Here is a 20,781-nt window from a genome sequence, read left to right as displayed (position 1 = left end):
ACAGCGCAAGGTGCTGCACAGCTGCCCTTCAACGTCGAAGTTAGCCTCTTTAACACGGCCTTCCTGCTCCGTCAGCGTCAGACGCACCTCCGATAGCACGACCCTTCCTCGTCTTCGTCGAAATCCTTGCTTAAATACCCGTCGAGGCAGACAGTGGCTTGCTTGCCCAGCCGTCTGAGCACCTGCACCCAACGTCTTCCTGGAGCCCACCCGCTCTCGAATGGTACCTCTCCCCAGGTGGCGGGCCTCTCGTCCCTGTCGTTGCGCTTGAGCCTGACCAGGGACGCATAGTCGTAGAGACACAGCCCTCGCAGGACATCTCCCCGGTGACGATATGCCTCGACCCGACAAATTCTTTGGCCTGCTTCTTCAACAAGTATTGGCTCGTCCACGGAACCGTCTGCGGTTGCTCCGCCGCTTTCTTGTCGGAGATGCTGCCATTGTCGGAAGACCTGCCAGTAGAGCAACGACACGTTCAGGAACGCCCAGGCACTGCTGTTCGTCAATTCAGTCGAGCATCCCAGGAGGTCCGCGACGACCTCGACCTGCGATAACGGCCGCTCCGTAAACACGCGGTTCGCCACCTTCATCAAGAACTGTCGCGTCTTGTTCTGGCTGCCATCGTCACCGGCATCATTGTCCCCACGAGCCTCCCCGCTGTCGGCAGTTCCGGCTCCTTCTCTGACAGGTAAGAGTTCTGCCGCGGCGGCTGCGCGCTTCCACACCGGGTCCTCTACCTTGGTCGCGTAATTCGTGACATAATAGACGAGGGCCATGGTCTTGCGCTGCGTGGCAATAAAAGAGATGTCGTGGTTGTGTCGGAGCCCCACGGCCACGGCCTTATTCCACCGATTCACCATGCTGTGCGACCTCCGAATCCGTAGCACTCCGTCCGCCATGAATTCCGTCTTCTCGACTAGTCTCCATGGCGCCTTGAAACGACACAGGCCGCTCTTCGGCCCCTTTTTGGCCAGCGAGTACTTGACACACGTAGGGCTATGGGTGTGGATCTGTGTTGCACCGGCACAGAAATTGGCTTCGTCGTCAAATGAGGCTGAAAATCGCTGGTCGTCGTGCAGCTGCTGCGATATGTCCGATGTCACCGATCGCTCTGCCTGAATTGCACAGAAACCTTCCTGGTCCAGATCCTGCCTTGGTCGTCAGCTTCGTCGCGCTCGACTGATAAGGGACGGTTTACGGTCGACCTCTTGCCCCCTCTCCCCAAAAAACATACCTCGGAAAAGACTGTCGACATATTGGATGATGCGATCTCGGTATGCCGCTTGGTCCTTGGCGTCGGTGTCGGCGAGCATCGAAGCCAGATGCGCGTTTCCGTGCAGCCAGAGCAGTCCATGAACATGAAGCGCCCCTCGTTCGTTGACCGTCTCTGCTTCAACAGTCCTACCTCGCAAATCGGTGGCCTTTCCCGCTCCGAGTATGGCCTCTTCAACCAATCGTGGCCCTCCAACTCCAAATGGGAACAGGGTGGGGAACGTCTTAGCGAAGAACGAGGTCTCAAACGAATCGGCAAATTCGTCGCCACGCGAAACTTGGATGTACGGCTCACAGCCATCACCGTGCCCTCGCACTGCCATCACCAGCACCTTCCCCCCCGACGGCGTCGCAAGCAAAGCGCAATTTCTCGACGTCCTCTACATCCGGCGGTCCGTCCAGCGCAAACATGCCAGAGGAGGTCACCTCATTGATCGCTTTCGCAGCATGATCGGGCATAACGTCACTTCCACCCGGGACCTCGTCTTCTTCGTCTCCCCCGGCTCCCTGAGCCTGGCCGCCCGTCGCGTCTTGTCCCTCGTTGAGCAGAGCCATGATCTCCTCGATCTTCCATGGCCCGCTCCACGGGCGGCACAACTTGCGCCGTTCGTGTCTTCTCCCACGCCGACGGCTCATTTCGCTCCATGCGATCGTACACCAACGACGGCACCCCGTGTAGCGGCGCACCCCAGCTCTCCATCTCCGCCGCGTCGATCTCGATCTCAGCATAGTGTGGATTGTTCTTCTTCAGCCAGACAAAGGCCCTCTCAACGACTCTTTTCCCGTCCGCTTACGGTAGCACAGCATGCAGGTCCGTATCGGCAAGGTGCTCGCATCGTGGAACGCCTGGTAAAAATCTCGCACGGTCGACACCTTTCTCTCGTGCGGTACTGGCGTGCACCACGTCTGCTCGTTGGACAGTCTCTCCTTCACGGCAAAGTCCTCCTCCAAGAAGCGCAACACGCTCGCCAGGTCTTCGGCCTGCAGTTCCCTTCTCCTTTGCCTTCGGGTTCCGGCTCGAATTTGTTTCCTCGGAGGCTCATCTCGACTGCTATTGCAGTTTCTCTTTCCCTGCCGCCGAGGCTGCCTCGAATCCATAGCCTCGTCTCTCCGGTGTTGACTTTGAAGCTGACTCGGTGGCTGATGTTGCGCGGAACCTCCACTGTTGGCCGTATCATGAGACTTCCGTGATCTGTTTGGACGCAGACCACCTCGCAGAGGTCTCTTGGGTAACAACCTTGCAATTGCTTCCGCATGCTGTCTCCATACGGTCTCTTCAACCACGGGTTGCTTGGATAGAATCGGCCGGAATTTTGATGCTGCGTTTGCCGGTGACTCGTATGTTGACAAACGTCCGAATCTCTCGCGTCGTGCGCTGTGCTCGGTTTCCGCAGCCGCTACCACATCTACTCCGCTCCCTACCGTGTCATCTCCCTGTCCCCTCTCCGACACACTTACATCATTCCCGTCGACTCCATCCCCTACTGACCGTGAGCAGGCTCCCGCGCGAGCAACTCTTTCATTTGGCTTGGCCACAAGACTATTCATCCTGCTGCTGCCTTCTCGACATCGATGACTCCAGGCGGACGGTAGGTCACAAGGCTTCCGCGTCGGACTCTCTTTAGTTGCACGATTTCGCTTCTGGATGATGGTGATTATGCTCCTTAATACGGCATTGGTTCCTGCAGTATCCGAGCGGTCCGCTAATCGTCCCCTTAACCACCTACAACCCTTCCTGTATGCCTACAACCCAGACTCTTGCTCAACTGCCGACGTTGCCCTTTGTCGAGCGCCGCAACTCCCATCCTGCAAGTCGGTGACACACTCAAGCTGAAACCGTTGCTACCCCGATATCAGCTGATTCCATGTCGGCACTTCGCCTTCATTCACCTGCTTCACAGAAAAAGACACTACTTCATCCGCTACAGTCATATCTCACGTCTGACATTGGACATACATCACTTTTGATGACGTCTCTGGCGCCAGATCGGCCTCGATTATCATCCAAACCCCGCATTCTTCATCTACTTGAAACCTGAAGCTTCCCCGGACCGTCGTCTGGGCTCTGATCTACCGAACCCCGCACCCCAGATGCTGTGTCTCCCGAGAACTACCCCTGTATCTATATCTATAGAGACCAAGCCATCATCACCTCGCTCACTTCCTATTCTGCTCTTCCCTGCCGCAGCATCTACCATCCTATTACCTCCAACGTTCGTCTCGGGTATCCCTGGCTCATTTCTGGCAACCACTACTCCAGTGTATCATGTCTCCTCCCGCTTCCTTCCCCACTGGCCCCTCGAACCCTCGCAAACCCCTCGAGAGCCAGACAAACGCAGGCAGTGATATGTCTATGATGCTTTTCGTCCAGCCAGACTGCCCGTCCAGATTTGCCTATCAGGACCAGCATCGCATTAAGGGGCTCAACGCAGAGGCATTGGCGAGGGTCTTCCTACCTGCCCCGTCCTGGATTTTGACCCCCGAGTATGCGCAACTTCGGTCAGACCCCGACAACCACTCCAGCTGCATCTTCTTCAGCCTCAACCTCTCCATCTACAATCAACAAGTCGTTGCATCAGAATGGACTGAGCAATGGTTCTTCATGAACGGTCGTGTTCACCCGTACGTCCTGACCTGGAAGGTTAAACAACGAGATGGTCTAGAGATTGAGATATCTGTTGTCCATCCACCAGTGCCCGCCATCAGTATCCCCCAAAGTACGTAAATGCTCCTCGCCCACATCGCCCATCCTTGGACATGCAGACCGTCTTGTGAATCTTCCACTTTGCCCTTTGATACTCCCTCCCAAAATTGCCCGCGCCCGGAATCGCCCGCAACTCGGTGCCTTCTGTCTTTTCCCACACATACCTTACAGAGGCAAGCTGGTCATTTGATCATGATGGATACATGATTCTGCAGACGCAAGGTTGCGTCTCCATTGCACGACATTTTCAATCTTGCATTGTGTCTCATGGCCCCTCTCTTCCTACATCCAGCATACCCTTGAAAGGACCCCATCTCCCGTAGATACATATGTCACTAACATCACCCAATTCAAGGCCAATATTTGCACTTGACGTTTACGTCTCCATCGAACACATCTCAACTGACCTTGAAACTGCCATAGCCAACCTTCGTTCCTCAAGGCTCTTTGCGCAAGCCGCGACCGGCTTGCCTCTCCTGTATAACCAAGCGTTTCAAAGAGCTGGGAATCGATTGGCCAATCGTAGAGAAACAACTGCATGCATGGAGCCACCTACTTCGCATCGGGAAGAGGCTGAAGATGTCACACTGAATGGATAGGATCACAATGATGATGATGAAAGCTCTTCATTTCTAGCTAAGGGACGGGCCTAGAGCCCGTCTTTTATACATGATGAAGACGGCTGCTGCCGGAGGCGGCAGTCCGTCGCCGCCGCACAGGGGCCGGGGCCCTGTGGGTCCCGGGGACCGGGATCGTGGTCACAGGGCCGGCGATGTGGTCTGAGATAACAGGAGAAAGAAAGGAAAGTCACGTTGTCTAGGATATGACCCCAAAATGTGACAGAAGATCAACATCTCATTCGACTATGTGGAGAGCGACAGCACTACGGGCACCACTGGAAGAGGGTTACTGGTCCTCGGCTTGCCGATCAGGACATCCGATCCAATGCAGAGCAGGCTGTTTTGGATGTACCTGCATCCTGGAAGCATGTTTTCCGAGTGATAAAATGCCCCGGACCTCCGTGCGACCGTGGACCATACTGCTGGCAGGATCTCGGGACCAAGAAGCATTACAAACTCTTAGGCCATCACTTGAGAACCCTCGTCAGGCTCGTACAGGGGGGTGGTAAGCTCGACACACATGATGATGTCCCAGAAGACATTCGCACGCAGCTTGTTGCCGAGGAACAACAACATGCAAATCGTAAGCGCAAGAGACAAGACTCGTGCTCCGAACCAGCAGGCAGTCCAGCGCCTATGGTTATTAATAATTATATCCCAGCGTATGCTGGCCAGGCAACGGCAGATGGCTCAAACAGATCTACCCCGAGTTTGTCAGATGGGTCATCTTCCAGGTCCTCCTCGTTCAGCGTACCTGGACTGCGAGACAATGCAGTCGAGGCATACTGTAGGTGGCAGTGCTCAAAAGTTAGCGGAACGGAACCAAAAAGCCACTACGAGCTGGCTCGTGACCTTTCGCTGGAAAGGGGCCTTGATCTTGAGCTTATTCATGAAGACAATGATGCACAGTTTTACATAGACCACGGGGTGTTAGAGGGCGTGGCGCGCCGCTGGGTTCGGGACATAGAAGCCTTCGTTGATCAATATATTATTGCGTTGTAGAAGTACGGAGCCTCTATTTTATTCTGGTGGTTCCTCGATACCAACCCCAGCCCAGCGAAAATGACCCTCCGCGCTGGCTTTTCGGCTGCCGACCACGTCCACGCACTCTTCCAAGAAGAGCTGAAAATCTCGCTGAATGAGGTTCACCTGATCTTGCCACACCATTCTAATGTAGTTTTTGAGTTCCCCAAAGAATCGCTCGATGGGGTTAAAGTCAGGAGAGTAGGGTGGAAGGTAAAGCAATACGACGCCCGCATCTCGACACATCTGCGTTACTTTCTCCGTGTGGTGAAACGATGCATTGTCCATGATCAGGACGGATCTTGGGCCAGGCCATTTGCCACAGTACGGCAAGAGTTCCTCAATAAAACCCTCAAAGATTTCAGCATCGGTTGATCCATCATATACTCGGAAATGAATAACACCCTCTTGGGTATAGGCAGGCAGGATTTGGAGTCTCTGTCCACGGTGGAAATGCTTAACTTGAGCAGGCGTGACCCCAACAGGAGCCCAGACTTTGTTTCTAGTCCCGATACTTCTATCGCTTCCAGACTCGTCTACGAAAACCATCTGATAGGAGTAGTAAAAGGATCTTTCGTAGATATGTTCCTCTCGTAGCTCCTCGTTGCGCTCCTTGGCAATAACGTTTGCCACCTTGTGAGACCATTTCGCCTCTTTCAGAGCTCGGCTAATGGCAGACTCTGATACAATGACGTCAAACTCCTTATGAAGGAAGGTGACCATTTCACGGATATTCATACAAGAGGTGACGGTGAGTTCGGCACGCAATGCAGTCATCATGAGAGGAGAAATTGTTTTAGGTCGACCGACGCCGTTCGAGGGGGCTTTCGTTGCTCCGAAGAGAAGCATGTTCGATCGGATGTGGCGTACTGTGCGGGTGGTACATTGGTTGACTTCGGCGATGTCTTTATCTGTAAGCCCATTTTCGCCATCTAGCTTACTCTGTATCATGTGCTCAATTAGTTAGTCAATTAGTCAATTAGTCAATTAGTCAATTAGTCAATTAGTCAATTAGTCAATTAGTCAATTAGTCAATTAGTCAATTAGTCAATTAGTCAATTAGTCAATTAGTCAATTAGTCAATTAGTCAATTAGTCAATTAGTCAATTAACTAACTATATAACAGGTGTATACTGTATAATCACAGTATGGCCCATAAACAGTGTACCGAACTTCTTCGAAATATTAGTTGGTGCTCTACATACCCGGTGCAGGATGCCATGGAAAAAGTTGCAACTATCGAATATAGCCCAAAAGCTATAGATGGGTATTCGAAAACTCCAATTGGACGGAACCTTAAGAAGGTTATTACCTCGGCGGCCTCTTATTGAATTCCACGTGCAGATGGTAGCGACCCTGGCATAGTTTGTTGCTTTGGTAAAGCAAATCTAAAGCAGGAAGTATTCAAAGAGCCAGTTTATATTCTTTTTGAACTAGATACTGATGAAGACATCGATGAAGAAGAAGATACTGATGAAGAAGAAGACACTGATGAAGAAGAAGACACTGATGAAGAAGACAACGATGAAGAAGAAGACACCGATGAAGGCACCAATGAAGAAGAGATACATGAAAAAAATGCTACTGGTACCTTAAGTATATGGAAATTAACGACAAGCGGGTCTCTAGGAGAGATTCTTTTAATAGTCAAAGAAATTGTCGAGGAAATGGACTCTCGATATTGCTATTTTGAGGGTCTTCAGAAGCAACCGGAACTTAAGAATGGAAAAGATACATGGCTTGTTAGTCTTGGGTCATAATTATTGATCATTAGGGCTCCCCGACGATAACTATCACATTTCGGGGTCATTCTGAGACGCATAATAACCTCATTTCCGGCTTTCCTAGACAACGCGACTTTTCTTTCTTTCTCTTGTTACTCAGACCACATCGCCGGCCCCTGTGCGGCGGCGACGGACTGCCGCTTCCGGCAGCAGCCGTCTTCATCATGTATAAAAGACGGGCTCTAAGCCCGTCCCTTAGCTAGAAATCAAGAGCTTTCATCATTATCATCGTTCTCCTATCCATTCAGTGTGACATGCCGTCTCATATGCCCACCGAAGGTGTGCGAGAATGCATTACGATCAGCCGATACAGAGTTGCCGACAAGGAGAAGTCACGGCCAGAGAACCGGGGCGCGTACGTACCTCGCCACACGTACACTGGTGTTAAGGCGTACCCAAGCACAGACCACGGCTTCGTCGCGTCTTTATCGCGTCACACTAGGCGCTCTGGCCGGGTCCGAACTTGGGCAGCGACGCACTTATGCGGGCGACTGTCGCAATACCGCCTGTTGAGACAGCTATACCGGACGCATGTAGTCTATATCCCGGATAGGTTCACTGTATTTCGCCATAATCCCTCTAACGCTAGCAGAGATGTCGTATATGCCTGATCACTGGGATCTAATCTTTGTATCCGAGAGCTGAAACGGGAAGGATCTACTCCGACTTACAGTAGGAGTGGGTTTGAGAAAGGAGGAATAATGATGACTCGCTATGTGGAGCTCACTTAAAATTGTCATATCGTTCAACTATGCACTGCCAACTGTTCGTGGTCTAGTATTACAGTATTCTGACACTCATCGGCGAACCTTATAAAGTGGATAAGACCAATCGACGTAGTTGCGACCTGTTACGTTTGTGTCTTAATCGGAGTGTGGGGAGAGGCTTAGAACAGGGACTTCGATCTTCTATAGTAACGTACATGATAAGCGAGTCGGAAATACAAGCGAGTCGGAAATACAAGCGAGTCGGAAAAAATTCCTCAACTTTCCTTCTTTTTATTTAATCAATTATTTCTCAACCACCAAATATGTCACAGTCAAGCAAAGAGGCAAATATCATCCTTGCCCTTCAGGCTCTTCAAAATGATCCAAAATTACGCGTCTACCCTACTGCAAGGATATATAAAGTCCCGCCTAGTACCCTCTATGACCGACATCATGGCAAACCTTCTCGAGGCGATATTATCCCTAATTCGCGTCGACTAACCGATCTCGAGGAACAGATCATTGTTCAATTCATTCTCGACCTGGATTCGCGAGGATTTCCCCCGCGACTGCGTGGTGTTGAAGAAATGGCCAACCGACTGCTCGCTGACCGCGACGCGTCACCTGTCGGCAAGCGCTGGGCTTCTAACTTCGTCAGGCGACAACCAGAGCTCAAGACGCGTTTTTTTCGTAAATACGATTATCAGAGGGCTAAATGCGAAGATCCAACTATTATTCGCAATTGGTTCCGGCTCGTGGAGAACACAATCGCGAAATATGGCATCGACCTAGCCGATATCTACAACTTTGATGAGACTGGCTTTATGATGGGCATAATTGCAAGCGGAATGGTCGTCACAGGCGCAGAAAGGCGTGGAAATCCGAAATCAGTCCAGCCTGGAAACCGGGAATGGGTTACGGTCATTCAGGCGATCAATGCGGAAGGCTGGGCGATCCAGCCGTTCATCGTGGTTGCGGGCCAATATCACCTCGCTAGCTGGTACCAAGAAAGCAACCTCCCGGGTGATTGGGCTATTGCAACAACTCCAAATGGCTGGACCGATAATGAGACAGGCCTTGAGTGGCTCAAGCACTTTAATCAGCATACAAAGAATCGATCGACCGGTCGCTATCGTCTTCTAATCCTCGATGGGCACGAAAGTCACCACTCCGTCGACTTTGAGAAATATTGTGAAGAGAACCACATTATTACGCTTTGTATGCCGCCTCATTCATCTCATCTGCTCCAGCCTCTTGATGTCGGGTGCTTTGGGCCGCTTAAAATAGCCTATGGTCGAGAAATTGAGCAATTGATCAGATGCTCCATAACTCACGTTTCGAAGACCGAGTTCTTCTCAGCCTTCTACGCTGCCTACGAAGCTGCTATGACAAGGAGTAATATTGAGGGAGGTTTTCGAGGGGCCGGGCTTGTTCCCTTGAACCCAGAAAATGTCATATCGAAGCTTGATGTGCAGCTACGGACTCCAACACCGGTGAGGGAGGAGATCAGCCTCCCCGACCCTTGGGTCTCGAAGACCCCAAAGACTGTGCTTGAGGCTAGCTCTCAATCTGAATACCTCGAAAGACGAATGAGAAGGCATCAGAGCAGCTCTCCAGCATCAATTCTTGAGGCGCTTAAGTCACTTTCAAAGGGAACGAAGGCAATAATGCATCAGAACGCCCTATTGAAGTCTGAGGTCCAGATCCTTCGACAGGCAAATGAGACTCTTAGCAAGCGGCGCAGAGCGAAAAGAACCCGCCTACGTAAAGGAGGGAAGATGACTCTAGATGAGGGGAGGGATGAAATGGATCAGAGAGATATTGATGCGCAGGTAGTAGCTGAATCGTCGAGAAGTGGTGGTCGAGGGAGGTCGGCGATGCTGAGGGAAAGGCGCTGTGGAACTTGTGGAAAGGCCGGTCATAATGTAAGGACCTGTCAGATTATAATTGAGACTTCTGAAGAAGAGGATAACGATTAGTTTTAATTGATTTAAGGCGTTGTTGTGTTTTTATTAAAGTTTTTATCTTAATAGTGTGGGATTTTTTCCGACTCGCTTGTATTTCCGACTCGCTTATCATGTACGTTAGTATATATTGCTATTTTTAAAAATATTTTTAAATTTAGTTCTTTTCATAAGATTAACATTATATTCAATTAAACTTAACTAGTAATCTTAATATATATTTATATTAAATTTAGTAGGTTTTCTGTAACTATTTATAGATAAAAAAAAGAGAATTAAGAAGAATACTTTTAGAGGTTTTAAGCTAGCTTATTTTAATCTTTTATTCTATATATATTATATAGATATATAAAAATTGCTTAGTAGATCTTTATTAAGATTAATTTAGTAGGTTTTCTATAACTTTTCTAAGTTAAGTTTAATATACTAATAGTATAAAGATATATATTACTTTACTATTTACTATAGTTATTAATACCTAAATATTAATAATTACTCTTCTATATAAAAATAGTAAAATTAATATAGATTTATATCTCTCCTAGACTAAGTCTAATATTAATACAATTATTTCAGAATGTCACGGGCCAGGGCCCATATTCTTGCGGCTGTGCCGCAAGACGTACGAGGCTCGTGCGCGCCAGGGACGGGAAATCGTTCCACAGCTCAGGGGCATTTGGGAACTTCTTTCTTTCTTCTTCATCTTTGATGTAAATAGCATCCTGGACTAGATAGCTGGAATCCAGCTACTAGAGGCCGTTCACACAGAAGATAAAGTTCTAAAAGCTTAAAAATAAAATCTAGAAGACTAAAAGTTAGATACTCTTAACATATACTTATACTGCTCCTATAGCTTTTACTATAGAATTATTATCTAACTAGCTTGCTAAGTTAGCTAGCAGAATTACCTATATCAGTAGGGTACTTAAATATCTTAAGTCTATTGTAAAGCCAGTTCTAGCCCTTTTAGTTATATCTTTATAGTAAAAAGAGGCTGAAGTTAAAAAAGAAAAAGAAGGGAAGAAGAGGGCAGACAAGGAGGAGGATAAGAATAAGAATAAGATAAGTCTGATAAAGAGGTAGGCAGTAGTGGGTGGGGTAAGCAACTGGAGCAGGCCCGATAGGGTAGTACTGCAGGCCTGATTGTATAATCTTATATATTAGATAGAGGCGGTTAATAGGCTGGTTTTTCTCTTTTGGGGGTTTTCTATGGTATATTAGCTGCTTTTCTTAAGGGGGTGCTAAAATGCTACTGTATATAGTGTGATGGTGCTGACCGGCACTTTGGAGTCTAATAACAGTAGGACTAGCCTGCTGGCCTAGCTACTACTTAAAGGAACAGCTCGGCCTCTAGTAGGAAGGGCATGCCTTTTTCCTCTTTCAATTTTGAACCTTTCAAGACAGTCCTTATCGTTAATTTGCCGATTGACCAGCTGTCGCAGCAGCTCTTATCCCTTCCTTCCTGCTCTTTTCTATCTTATTGCCTTCAGAAGTATCTGATCAGATGCTTGCCTTTTCCTTCTTACCAAAATCCCTCTGCTGGTCTTAGCTGCTGGACCTCCTCTTGACCCAAGCTATAGGGTATCTTGGACTCTTGCTGTCGCCGGCCCTGTCCGCACTAAGTGCATCTCCCACCAACAAAATAGTAGGGGTAAATAATATATTAATTTTAAATTTTAAATATAATATTAACGTAGATGATAAGCGAGTGGGCCAGACAAGTAAGTGCACCACTTATACTGTACAGCTAAAAGTCATAATTTTCAATTTCCTAAAATTAGCCATATGTTGTTGTTGTTGTATTATTACCGTCATGAAGATATCTACTAGAGATGTCTACAGAATCCCCTAGGGGCAAGATGACGTGCTAGGCTGGTGTCAACAACAGAAGAGACCTAAGTACAATAACCCGGGGCCAGAGCTGTAGGCACTACTGGCCTATGGCTCGGGCCTACAGTCCCAGACTGCAACCCTTCTTCCTCTTCCATCTAGCAATTAGGCGGCCCTATTTGACCTATTATTTCGAGCCCGATATCCGTCAGCGGATTTTCAGGGCAGGTGTCAGCATACCCATGTTTATTAACCAGCTTGGAATTCTCCAGTATTCATATTCCTGCCTGCCGGCATTCAAAACCTCCAGAAATCGAGATCCGTATGATAGGAATAACTGCAGATGGGAAAACCTCGCGGGAACTCATAGAGGGAAAAACCACTGCAGCTAGCATCCATTGATCAGGGCCATCAAGCCAGAACCCTGATGCCTACAAGTAGCCCGATTCTGTGACCTCTTGTAGACCTGGATTCACAGCCAAGATCCGTAGATCGAGGCATCTAAGACCCAGAGGTCATAGTAGCCTAGGCCCGGAGGCCAAGGCAGGTGCTAAGACGCGGTGGCCTTATGCACCTACGTGCCGAGACACAGAGGTCAGGGCAGCTTAGGCCCGGAGGTCTAAGCGGTGCTAAGACGCGGTGGCCTTACGCACCTAGGTGCCGAGGCCTGGAGGCCAAGGCAGCTCAGGCCCGGAGGCCCAAGCAGGTACTAAGACTAATAGCCTTATATACCTAAGTGCCGAGTCGTAAAGATCAGGGCAGAGGTCGACGCCCACCTAGATTGAAGCTGGTGTCGTGACTGCTGTTGGCTGGCTGCAATAGCTATACCTGCTGCGAGGTCTGAACCAGCATTACAGCATGTATAAGAGCCACAGCGGTGTCGTTTGGCCCCCGCAAGCCGTGCTGTGGGTCTGCTGCTATCTTAGCTGCCCAGCTGGTCAGGGCAGCAGGCTCCGATCATGGCCGGAGCCCTTGGGCTGTGGCCGTGGCTGCTGCGTAAAGGAAGTCAACTCTCTCAATCCTTCCTTTATTGCGGTGTTAGTGCCCGAAGGGCACCAACTGCTGTAGCAGCCAAATTTTGGTGGGCCGGCAAAATTTTCCACACTAGTGCTAACAGCCGCTAGTCAGGAAGAATTTTTACAGGAGAGAGTTGTAAAATTAGCCATATAATTCTAGGAGTTTTAGGGAATTAAATTTAGATATTTCAATAAGAAAGTTATAAGATAACATTTTTTCCTAGAATTTAAAAAAATTAATTTAGCTTTTTAAAAATAAAAATAAGAAAAAAAAACAGTGTGAATAAGATTTTCTTAAATAACTTTATAAAAAGTTTTTTTAATAATATAGGAAAATTTATTATTATTATAATTGAATTAATAGACTTATTTCTTAAATTATATATATTTTAAGCTTAATTTAAATTTTTAAGAAATTTTTTAAAATTTGCATTTTAAGGTGTAAAACTGCTTTGGTGCACTCACTTGTCTGGCCCACTCGCTTATCACATACGTTATTTATATTAATATTATATAATATTTTTTAATTTGTTTAAGCTATAGATAGTATAGCTATTTTATATTATTATAGTAGTATTAGAATAGTAGTACTTTTTATAACGTAATCCACTAGTAAGTGGAACGCTCAGTTTTACACCTTAAATCGCGATTTTTAAACCTTTTTTAAAAAATTTAATCTGAGCCTAAAACAGCTAAGATTTTTAAAATAAGCTATTTAATAAAAAGGCTATATAGAAAATAATTCCTAGAAATTCTACCCCTTAGGAGCCTAGGTAGACTGGAAAAGTGGGTCCTTTAGACCCACTTTTTGTATTTACCTAGGTTCTAGCTGCCTAGGATTTTTAAGGATTATTTCCTAAATAGATTTTAATATAGCTAGCTTATTTTTAAAATATTAGGTATTTTAGGCTTAGATTGAAATTTTAAAAAAGGTTTAAAAATCGCGATTTAAGGAGTAAAACTGAGTATTGCACTCACTAGTGGAGTACGTTATTGGAAAATTAACTTAAATAGTATAATTTATTAAATAGTTAAACTCTTAAACTCTACTATTATATCATACTACAAGAAGAAAGCAAGCTTTATCATTATTAAAAGTCGATTTAAGAACTAATACACCCTAATAAATCCCAATCTATCTCTATTAGAAGTGGTAGTAACTCAAGTGTTCAGATCTGTGTTAATCTCTTCAAGGAAACCGGTTTTACCGTAGAGCTGCGACATGTCCCACATCATCACTCCGCCAAAACTCGGAAATCTTTTGCTGAAACGAATCACCTCCTTCAGTTGAGCACCCTCTACAAATCCCCTACCAGCAGCACCTGGGGCCGCTGGAATACCAACCATGACCTTGGTGTTCGACTTGGGAGAACTGTTGCGTGCCCAGTTGTCCCAAACATCAAGGTTGAAACTGATCTGTGTTGCGGAACCTTGAGCGAAGGAGTCGACGCCACAGTAATTATTGTAAAATTGGATCATGACGACATCGAACTCTACAGCACCCAGAAGCTCCTGGTTAAACATGTCAGGAAACGGACACTGCGGAGCTGCCGAGAGATAAAAGCGTTTTCCACTCGCAGCCGTGCTTCGATCCATAAGTCTTCTTAGCTCGCTTCCGAAGACGGGCATGTTACTGACCGGACTCTCGATGTCAAAGTCGAATCCATCAATTACTGCGGAACCGAATGGACGACTACCGGAGCTGCTGGGGGAAACAGGGCCAAACATCTCCCAAACTGCATGAGCAGCATTAAATGCTTCTTCGGCAGTTTGGAAACCCCCTTGACTGTATGTGGCGCCACCTATGGACAGTAAGATAGTCTTGCCGTAGACCTGTTGGCAGGTAATGATATCTTGCCTTCAGAAGAGAATAAGCATTCAAGCATGCCGCGATGTCTTAGGAGACTCACTCGACTTGGGGACATTGTAAGAGTTTGGGATTGTCGGAGAAAGGGGAACATTTGTTGCCGGCATTCGCCAAGTTCAGTGATAGGGGGCCCATTCCATTCAAAAAAGCAAGTGGTATAATCTTCTCTCTCAGAATTAGTAGACTTCTGCCCCTCGAGCTGTGCACACAAACTTACGTCGATGTGTGGATCTGTACCATTTGTTAACGCCTGGTCACCTTTTTTGACAGAGACATACCTACTCGAGCAATAGTATGAAAGGCGTTGCTGAGAGACGGAACCGCTACTTTGGGCAAAGGAGTTTTGCCCTGGTTCAGGCCCGTTATAACCATGATCAAGCCGCATATCTCATTTAACTTACCCCAGTAGACAGCCACATTTCGTGAAGAATTCAATTGATAACCCGCTCGGGCGTGAAATGGAAGGGCTGCGAGCGCGAAGAGCAAAGACACATGTCGCATGAAGATCAAGAACGCGTGGAGGTCGGTTCAAATACCTAGTTTCGTGTGCTATATCGACGAATGCAATGTAATCTCAGTGACACTTATCTTTCCAAACACATATAGGACTGGAAGTAATTGTGTATGAATTACAATCACTGTACTCGGTGACTGCATTCGAGTATGGGAAGTTCACATGACTAAGGTTGGAGAGTTTGACTACAGGAAGAGCTTGACGCTTCGAGTCTGTGAGAGAATAGCAAGCACTGATGACATAATAGGTACATAAAGTAGACCCTACAGTAGCTGATCGGAGCCTTCAATTTATCTGCATTCTTTATCGACTCCCTTCAAGCAGCTATACCTGGAAACTTGATGACGACTTGCTATCAGGGGTATAGTACTGAATCTTTAATAACGCTTGAGGTACAGAGGCTGTAAGTTCGGACTGACGAAAAGACGAGCCAAGTAAGTCCTTGTGCATGTGTTCTTACGTTTCTATCTCGTAGGTGTACGTATACGCATATGATGGACGATGACAGGTTCTTCTATGAGCGTAAGATATCAAGCAGTATAAAATTCCAAAATCTGGATGCATCAGTCGTTTATGGCTCGAATCAAGCAAACTTTTCAGATATCGTCTAGAGGGCAAGCACCGAGAAAAGATTTCAAGAATATTCGTAACCTGGAAGCAACTAGAAAATACCGCTACAAACCAGGTACCGTATCTCTACGGGAGATAAGAAAATTCCAACAGAGCACAGATCTCCTAATCCCGAGGTTGGCTTTCCAACGCTTAGTATGAGAATGCCCACACTCGTCGCCACAATTGCTCAGACACTTCACAGATTAAAGAGATAGCTCTGTTTGTCAAGTCTCCCGTCCGTTTCCAGAGCGCAGCTATCGGAGCTCTACAGGAAAGTGCAGAGTGCTATCTTGCAACTCTATTCGAAGAAGCCAACCTTTGTGCCATTCATGCCAAGCGCGTAACCATCCAAAAGGTACCTTGAATCGATGGCAAAGTAAGCTGATCTGACCCTGATGAAAACTCTTCCCCTACAGAAAGATATCGAACTTGCCCGGCGCTTGACTTCAGGAGGTTTACATCCTTCGTTCTCGATCAGAAAAACCAGCTGAGGGTTTACTATTCAGAGTAATCGCAGCAGCTGCGGTGATGTCGGGTGTTCTTGATTCCACGTCTGCTTAACTAAAATTCGTGCGAGTTCCTTCATCCTTTTCCTCTATCGACAGACGTTCCCAGCCTGGTGCGACGGTACGGCGTGCTGGCTCATAGCTGGATCAAACTTGGTAGGGAGTACTGTATCGAATCTCAGCGCCAGATTTCTCCTTGGTTACGGCATAGCAATATAGAGAAACAACAAACAAAAGCGATGCATCCTTATCCATCATTTGCAAAAACAATCTATGGTGTAAAAATAGCAATAAGCCACATGAGATGCATCGTAGGAACGGATTGAAAGACGGGTCCATTATGTCACAGTAGAAAAAGAAGAAAGAAAGAGGAAATCTGAGTGGAAATGAACAAGAGATGCTGGCTAGCGATTGAGCGAAACCGTAAGGGCTGCAACTTCATGATACAGGCGCAACCCGTGAGCCGTCGCCTAGCTGCATATGACTTACCAAACGCAATCTACCTTTGCATTTAGTCTAGTTCACATATAATCTATGCTCATCGCTACATAGGAGTCTTACAAGAAGGAGTGACTGCAAAACCAGTGATAGAAAGTGAAACACTTACCAAGCAGCCCGGCTGGCGAAAGGTCGAGGAGCTTATGATGTGAGATGACCCCAGTAATATAAACTTTTTCTTCAATCGACTACTAAGTCAAGCTGCATGACCTTTGCGGAGGATACGCCCTGCGGAGGCTTGAGAGACAAATATCTCACTGTTCGCACGAGCAGGGCCAGTTCAGACTAAGGATTCTGTAGATATTCTCCTCACACGCTCCGACATCTCAGAAGGCTAAGTGATATTAAGACGACTCTATACTACGTCCATATCGAACGCGATTCACATTTATTCGCGATAATCCATCAAAGATCTAGCTGTCCCCTGTACTAGTTTTCTTGTCAAGCGGCTAGTAAGAGCTGGGTAATAATAGATGCTAGCCAAACTAAGAAAAGTGCTCGACATACTAGTCGAGGAGGCATAATAGTCACTCTTTCCCCAGAAATGGTCTATTCATCGCTGCTTGCTCTTCTTCTAAGTTGGGCAACCAAAAACAATAGTAAAGTCGGTCAATTCGCAGTGTCTCAAAACAGAATCATCAAACGCAAAATTGTACGCATCGGGACATGCAGCTTTGAACCATTGACTACTCGGCTCGCAAGCACCTGGCGTCTCAAACTCGTCGGAGCAGCAGTACTGCCCAAGGCCGTAGAGTGAACAATCTGATAGACAAGCATAGGCCTGAGACAAGTTTCCGTGCTTCTGGAAAGATCGTATGTTGGACTCGGGGCACAGCGGCTTGCCGCTTTCCCCGAACCCAAGATAAGGGGGGACCTGACAGGAAATCGTCTCACAATTCTTGTTCGTCGGCATACCGGTGATACCCATGGTGAAACCGTCCACTAGTATTGTCAGGAGCCTGATACGTCAACATGCTGGCGAATCGTACCAAGGCTGACATCGTAGACCACCTGAAGATCGGATGCCGTAATCTCGAAAAGAGAAGTATTTTGCGATGAATGACCCCAGCAAGTCGACTCGGAGCAATCACCTATTAAGCAGTTAGTTCCGTCAGAAGCACAAAATTGACGAGCCCATATCCTGCCTGACCAGGGCAATGGGATAGGAAAAGTTTGGATGGATTGCTTCGGGAAGAGAGGCGATGAACTGGTCAAAGGGTTGGGAGACCCGATTAAAGACGTGTTGCCGGTTAGAGCGGGCCATATGCTCTGGTCGCTGCAGTTGTTTACGATATTAAAAGTGATATGTTGGCTAGTAACGAGACAACACATCAATGCATAAAGAGTCGCTCGTAGTATCGAGAAAACTTGACACCGACCAACTAACAATAGACTTGCCATGATCACAACCTAGAAATGCCGAACTATAATATAGCATCCGTAAAATATGCCCATCGGGCCGGTACGTCAGATCTCACGCCATGTGGTATTAGACATTAGATGTGTCTAATATCTGATTTTAGCAGCGAGTTTTAGAACACATATCTTACAAGAGACATCTGCTAGTGGAGCAGCTTACTAAGGACCATAGCTGTCAGAAAGGTGACAAGCCGAGGACATGACATGTGCTTAGGGCTGAAGGCCCAAGCACAGACTAATCTGTCTATTCCATTACATAGTAGGACTACGTAAGCTACCTTTCTATACTAGAGAGGAGAGCGTGTAAGCGGGAATAATAAGAGAAAGCCAGACTTATAAAGAGACTTATTACCTAGGGGCTGACTAAGCGTGCCGTAAAGGCCCTCCTCTATCCCTTGGAGAGGGGGTAATAGAATCCGTAATTATATTACATATATAACTGCCTTTTATTACTTTACTAATATAATATAATGTTAAGTAGAAGGTAAATTAAAAAAGTAAAGAGACGATTATATAACTACAAATTGGAATTATTATATATTTTAATTTAGATTATTTTTATCTATAGATAGTATTAAAGTTAATTAATTAATTTAGATTCTATATCTACTATGATAACTTTAGTATAGTAATTTAAGTATCTCTAATCGCAATTTCTAATGTATTCTTATTATTTAAATAGTAATTAAAAGTCTAATTGTAGTTAAATTCTCTATAATTTACAGTCTACATTATATTTTGCTTTTTTTTTTAGCTATTTTATTACTAAATAGTTTATTCTTAATCTTAGAAATATACTAAGTTATAAACTTAATCTATATAGATATAACAATCTTAATATTATTACTATTTGACCTTTTTTGTAGTAAAAATGGCAGCTTAATATAATAATCTACACTTTATATTACACTAAGAGGCCATAAGGCTAAAAGGTAAGTTTATAATTATAATACTTATAATTATAGGTATAGATAATAGCTACTATAGGGCTCAGTCTGCTATAATACTGTATAAGTTATAATACTATTTAAGTATAAAAAGTTTTTTTAACTAAATAAAAATATAAAAAACTAAACTATAAGTATATTAGATTTTATAATATTATTAAGAAAATATCAGAAAATAACTATATATTAAACCTACTACTAAAAGTTAGAATTTACTCTATTTTATATATCTTACTTCTTGAGATAGTAAAAAATATAAGTATAGATTAAAAATAAACTAAAAATAGAAGTTAAATTACTAAAGGAATTTATATTAGAAATTATTATTAATAAAAAATAAATTAATAGATAGATTTATTATCTTAGTAAATAAAAAGACTACTTTAAGAGTAATAACTAATAGAAACTAGCTAAAAGTCTTATTTATATATAGTACCTTCTAAAGGAATGTTATTAATAATACTAAATAAAGAAGAATTAATTAAGAAAGTAATATTTATAAAATTATTACTTAAATTTAAAGAAGACTAATTAATATTGTTTAAAACTCCTACTATTTATATATTCTATACTAAATACTACCTATAGCTATTTAGTCTATTATTACTATTAAGTCTTTATTAACTATATTTAACTACTTCAAATTACTAATTAAATATCTTACTATAAATCTTTATAAATATAAAATAGATAACTAGCTATAGTAGCTATTTCTACTTATAAAGCAGCTATATAATTAGAAATCTTAAAAAGTATATTACTTATTTTATCTTTTTTAAATTTCTTTTTCTTTTTCTATAATAAAAACTTATTAAATATATCTATTAGTAAAAAATAACTAAAGGAAAAACTACAAAAAGAATTTATATAATAATACTATACTATTATAACTATAGCTATAATATATATACTTACTATAATAAATAGAAACTTTAGCTATAATATAATTCTTATTATTTTAGAAATAATAATTATATAGTATATTATACTATAGTAAGTTAGTAGTTTAATTCTAGTTATAATATTACTATATTAGTCTTTATTAAAACTTAAAAGTAAATAAAAGTTCTTTATTAGAGAGTATTTCTAAGAGTAGTCTATAAATACTAATAATATTATATAGAAAGATATAGATAAACTGCTCTATATCTATTAATTTCTAGTATGAGATAAAATAGGAAAATTTTATAAGTCTATCTATAATAATAAGAATATTATTATTGAAGATATTTATTATTAGGTTTTTAAATAGAGGTAATTTAGAATAAAATATATTATAACTAAGTTCTAAAGTTAACGTACATGATAAGCTTATGTCCCAGACAAGCATATGTCCCAAAAATCCCTCAATTTCTCTTTCTTCCATTTAATCAATTGATCCTCAACCACTAAACATGTCTCAATTCAATAAAGAGGCTAATATCCTTCTTGCTCTTAATGCCCTTCAAAATGACCCGAAATTAAGCATCCGACGCGCTGCATTAATATACCAAGTCTG

The 20,781-nt window shown here is 44.5% G+C and overlaps 6 protein-coding genes across 6 annotated transcripts; 3 read left to right on the top strand and 3 right to left on the bottom strand.

Annotated features, from left to right (window-relative positions):
* Window positions 1-694: 694 nt before the first annotated feature.
* Window positions 695-1,999, bottom strand: BGZ61DRAFT_469064 (uncharacterized protein). Its single transcript, XM_046247919.1, has one exon. It carries the CDS (start codon window positions 1,571-1,573, stop codon window positions 1,100-1,102), a length of 474 nt encoding a protein of 157 aa, XP_046093601.1. The 5' UTR covers window positions 1,574-1,999; the 3' UTR covers window positions 695-1,099.
* Window positions 2,000-3,538: 1,539 nt separating this feature from the next.
* BGZ61DRAFT_542016 (uncharacterized protein) lies at window positions 3,539-3,997 on the top strand (the record flags this gene model as incomplete). The annotated part of the gene is made up of 1 exon (XM_046255121.1): window positions 3,539-3,997. One exon carries the CDS (start codon window positions 3,539-3,541, stop codon window positions 3,995-3,997), a length of 459 nt encoding a protein of 152 aa, XP_046093600.1.
* Window positions 3,998-6,767: 2,770 nt separating this feature from the next.
* Window positions 6,768-7,379, top strand: BGZ61DRAFT_487656 (uncharacterized protein; the record flags this gene model as incomplete). The annotated part of the gene is made up of 2 exons (XM_046250003.1): window positions 6,768-6,923; window positions 7,017-7,379. 2 exons carry the CDS (start codon window positions 6,768-6,770, stop codon window positions 7,377-7,379), a joined length of 519 nt encoding a protein of 172 aa, XP_046093599.1.
* A 6,702-nt stretch (window positions 7,380-14,081) lies between these two features.
* BGZ61DRAFT_500930 (glycoside hydrolase superfamily) lies at window positions 14,082-15,288 on the bottom strand (the record flags this gene model as incomplete). Its single annotated transcript, XM_046251632.1, has 4 exons — window positions 14,082-14,778; window positions 14,831-14,956; window positions 15,066-15,135; window positions 15,189-15,288. The coding sequence occupies 4 exons, from the start codon at window positions 15,286-15,288 to the stop codon at window positions 14,082-14,084; spliced, it is 993 nt and encodes a 330-aa protein (XP_046093598.1).
* Window positions 15,289-15,874: 586 nt separating this feature from the next.
* Window positions 15,875-16,404, top strand: BGZ61DRAFT_375253 (histone-fold-containing protein; the record flags this gene model as incomplete). Its single annotated transcript, XM_046242391.1, has 3 exons — window positions 15,875-16,066; window positions 16,116-16,268; window positions 16,330-16,404. The coding sequence occupies 3 exons, from the start codon at window positions 15,875-15,877 to the stop codon at window positions 16,402-16,404; spliced, it is 420 nt and encodes a 139-aa protein (XP_046093597.1).
* Window positions 16,405-17,500: 1,096 nt separating this feature from the next.
* On the bottom strand, window positions 17,501-18,081 carry BGZ61DRAFT_318981 (thaumatin; the record flags this gene model as incomplete). The annotated part of the gene is made up of 2 exons (XM_046238909.1): window positions 17,501-17,859; window positions 17,907-18,081. Coding segments are annotated over 2 exons (534 nt in total), but the record flags the coding sequence as incomplete, so codon positions are not given.
* Window positions 18,082-20,781: the final 2,700 nt, after the last annotated feature.

Source organism: Ilyonectria robusta (genome assembly GCF_021365365.1).
Source record: "Ilyonectria robusta strain PMI_751 chromosome Unknown BGZ61scaffold_86, whole genome shotgun sequence".
Lineage (NCBI taxonomy): Eukaryota > Fungi > Ascomycota > Sordariomycetes > Hypocreales > Nectriaceae > Ilyonectria > Ilyonectria robusta.
The sequence above is the reverse complement of the archived record's forward strand: the minus strand, read 5'-3'. Positions and strand labels throughout refer to the sequence as shown.

What these genes read in the sequence shown, in the direction of transcription:
- BGZ61DRAFT_469064 (XM_046247919.1), bottom strand. Translation starts at nt 1,573, where the DNA reads ATGGCTGTGAGCCGTACATCCAAGTTTCGCGTGGCGACGAATTTGCCG.